This window comes from Lemur catta, chromosome 8 (genome assembly GCF_020740605.2).
Source record: "Lemur catta isolate mLemCat1 chromosome 8, mLemCat1.pri, whole genome shotgun sequence".
Classification (NCBI taxonomy): domain Eukaryota; kingdom Metazoa; phylum Chordata; class Mammalia; order Primates; family Lemuridae; genus Lemur; species Lemur catta.
The window spans coordinates 26,523,121-26,525,263 of NC_059135.1; the positions used below are offsets into that span (position 1 = coordinate 26,523,121).

General features: G+C 49.5%; 1 protein-coding gene across 1 annotated transcript; it reads left to right on the forward strand.

The window, feature by feature from the left end:
• Window positions 1-1,338: 1,338 nt before the first annotated feature.
• Window positions 1,339-1,704, forward strand: LOC123644084 (protein crumbs homolog 3-like). The gene has a single exon (XM_045560258.1). The coding sequence runs from the start codon at window positions 1,339-1,341 to the stop codon at window positions 1,702-1,704; it is 366 nt and encodes a 121-aa protein (XP_045416214.1).
• The last annotated feature ends 439 nt before the right edge of the window (window positions 1,705-2,143 follow it).

Consider the following 2,143-nt stretch of genomic DNA (forward strand, 5'->3'; position numbering starts at 1 on the left):
TACAGGGACTAGGCAGGTAATGAAAAAAGTGAAGGTACCAGACAATAAGGAATGGTGGGGACTGTGGCAAACAAGAAACCATATGCCATATCTACAGGGGCAACCCCTACACAGCTCCACCCAATAGTTGTCTTCAGGCAAATGGGCTCAGCACTGCTAGATTTTCTAATTTTTCGAGAGAAACTAGAAATCCAGATTTATTATCACTTTAAAATTTTTAAATGTTATCTGTACTTTCTAATATTTTTAAAGTGCCTGAAGCCAAAGAAACCATGAAAGTGGACCAGACCTGGCTCACAATAGTGACTTTTGCTCAATGAAGAACCTGTCTAATGGTCCAACTTACATTTCAGCAGCTCCTATCCTGAGCTCTTCCTTACACTGAACCAAAGCCTGTATCGGCATAACTTCTACTGCAGATTACATAGCTCTGTCATATGGATCAACACAGAATAACTCTGTCCTTATATTTCCTTTTTTGTTCTTGAAATATCTCCCCGAAACAATGGCTAAGGCTTTATTATCTCTTACCTTTTCTAATCCATTCAGTCTCTTTTTGCTCTCCAAACTCTCTTTTTTATAAATCACTGTGCTATGCTTTTCTCTAAATTGTTTTCATCTTGCTCCTTCTCAAGGACCTACAGTGATTCCCTATCACCTTTCATTTCAAGTGTGTCTATGGTCTGACCCACGGTTACCTATTTAATTCTCCCACTTTGTACCTTCTGCTCTAACATATTGTTAGCAGGAAATGATTCTTCCATTCCTGATGTTTCTTTCCAAAGCGGTGGAAGTCTATTGCATTCCACTCCTCTGTCCCTTTACTCTTTTCACCTCTAGGGTATAAAGTTATTTATTTGATGAGTAAATTCGAAAATAAGCTGGCCATGCTCGCATCAGCTTTCTTTTCTCCTATCTGGAGCTTCCTTTCTCCTGGAATTGAGGTACCCACTGAGAACAGAAGTCCTCCACCCCTAAGAGTGATGTTTTGGCCTCCATTTGTCTTTCAATTTGTACAGAACCTGGTTAGAGAACTTAGGAGCTATTTATTGTGCCTTCTGAAAAATGCAAATCATTATGTTCCTTCCCAACTCAGGAGATTCTGAAATACCACAAATCATTACAACTAAAAAGTAATGCCGAGAGCCGGTGGTGTGGGATCGAGCGACCGACGGACCGACCGAGGTTCGAGAGAGGGATCATCGGGACGAGGACCTTGAGCGGGTCTACGACGCCTGGGCCAGGTGCGCAGCCGGAGGTACCCGGGGCGCAGGATGCGGTGGGAGAGGCGCGCGCGAGAAGCCCCATCCCCGGCGCCGCCGACCCCTCGCCCAGCCCATGGCGAACCCCGGCCTGGGGCTGCTCCTGGCGCTGGGCCTACCTTTGTTGCCTGCCCGCTGGGGCCGAGCCTGGCGGCAAACGCTGGCCTCTCCCGCCAATGGAAACACCACTATTTCGCCTTCTGGCTCCAGCTCCGATGGGGCCCTGTCTCAGGAGGCCGGCACCGCCATCGCTGTGGTCTTCTCCGTCCTGGGTGCCCTGCTCCCGGCTGCAGGGCCGGCGCTCTTGGTGCGGAAACTTCGTGGGAAGCGGCAGACGGAGGGCACCTACCGGCCCAGCAGCGAGGAGCAGTTCTCCCATGCAGCTGAGGCCCGGGCCCCCGAAGACTCCAAGGAGCCGGTGTGGGGCTGCCTGCCCATCTAGGTCCCCTCCTCTCCCCCCTCCCCCCACTTCGTTGCTGTGTGATCTTTGGGGAAGGAAGGCAGAGCCCTCTCCGGGCAATCAGACCCACCCTATGCTTAAGAATAGAAGGGAAGAAGTTGCTCCAATTCTAAGGCCTTGCCCTGAGGGCAAGGGAGCGTGGGACTGCTCACTCGTTATATATTTATGTAAAATTGGTAGTGAGATATAATAAAAGCTTTTTTTGAGCTGATGGGGGCATTAACGTAGACAGAAGAAGCAAATGCAGAGGTGAATTGTAAGGTTGCAAGGGTCCTAGGGGACCTGGCAGGGGACTTCCTAGAATCCCCCCTGGGGAATTTCAGATGCCCCTGGAGGGAGGGAGGTGGGAGGGATGGGTTTTTGAGCAGAGAGAGGGCTCTAGATAAACTCACCACGAAAAACCAAAAAAAAAAAAAGAAAA

Bases quoted from the DNA above. Each gene is read 5' to 3' on its own strand.
- LOC123644084 (XM_045560258.1), top strand. From the start codon at position 1,339: ATGGCGAACCCCGGCCTGGGGCTGCTCCTGGCGCTGGGCCTACCTTTG.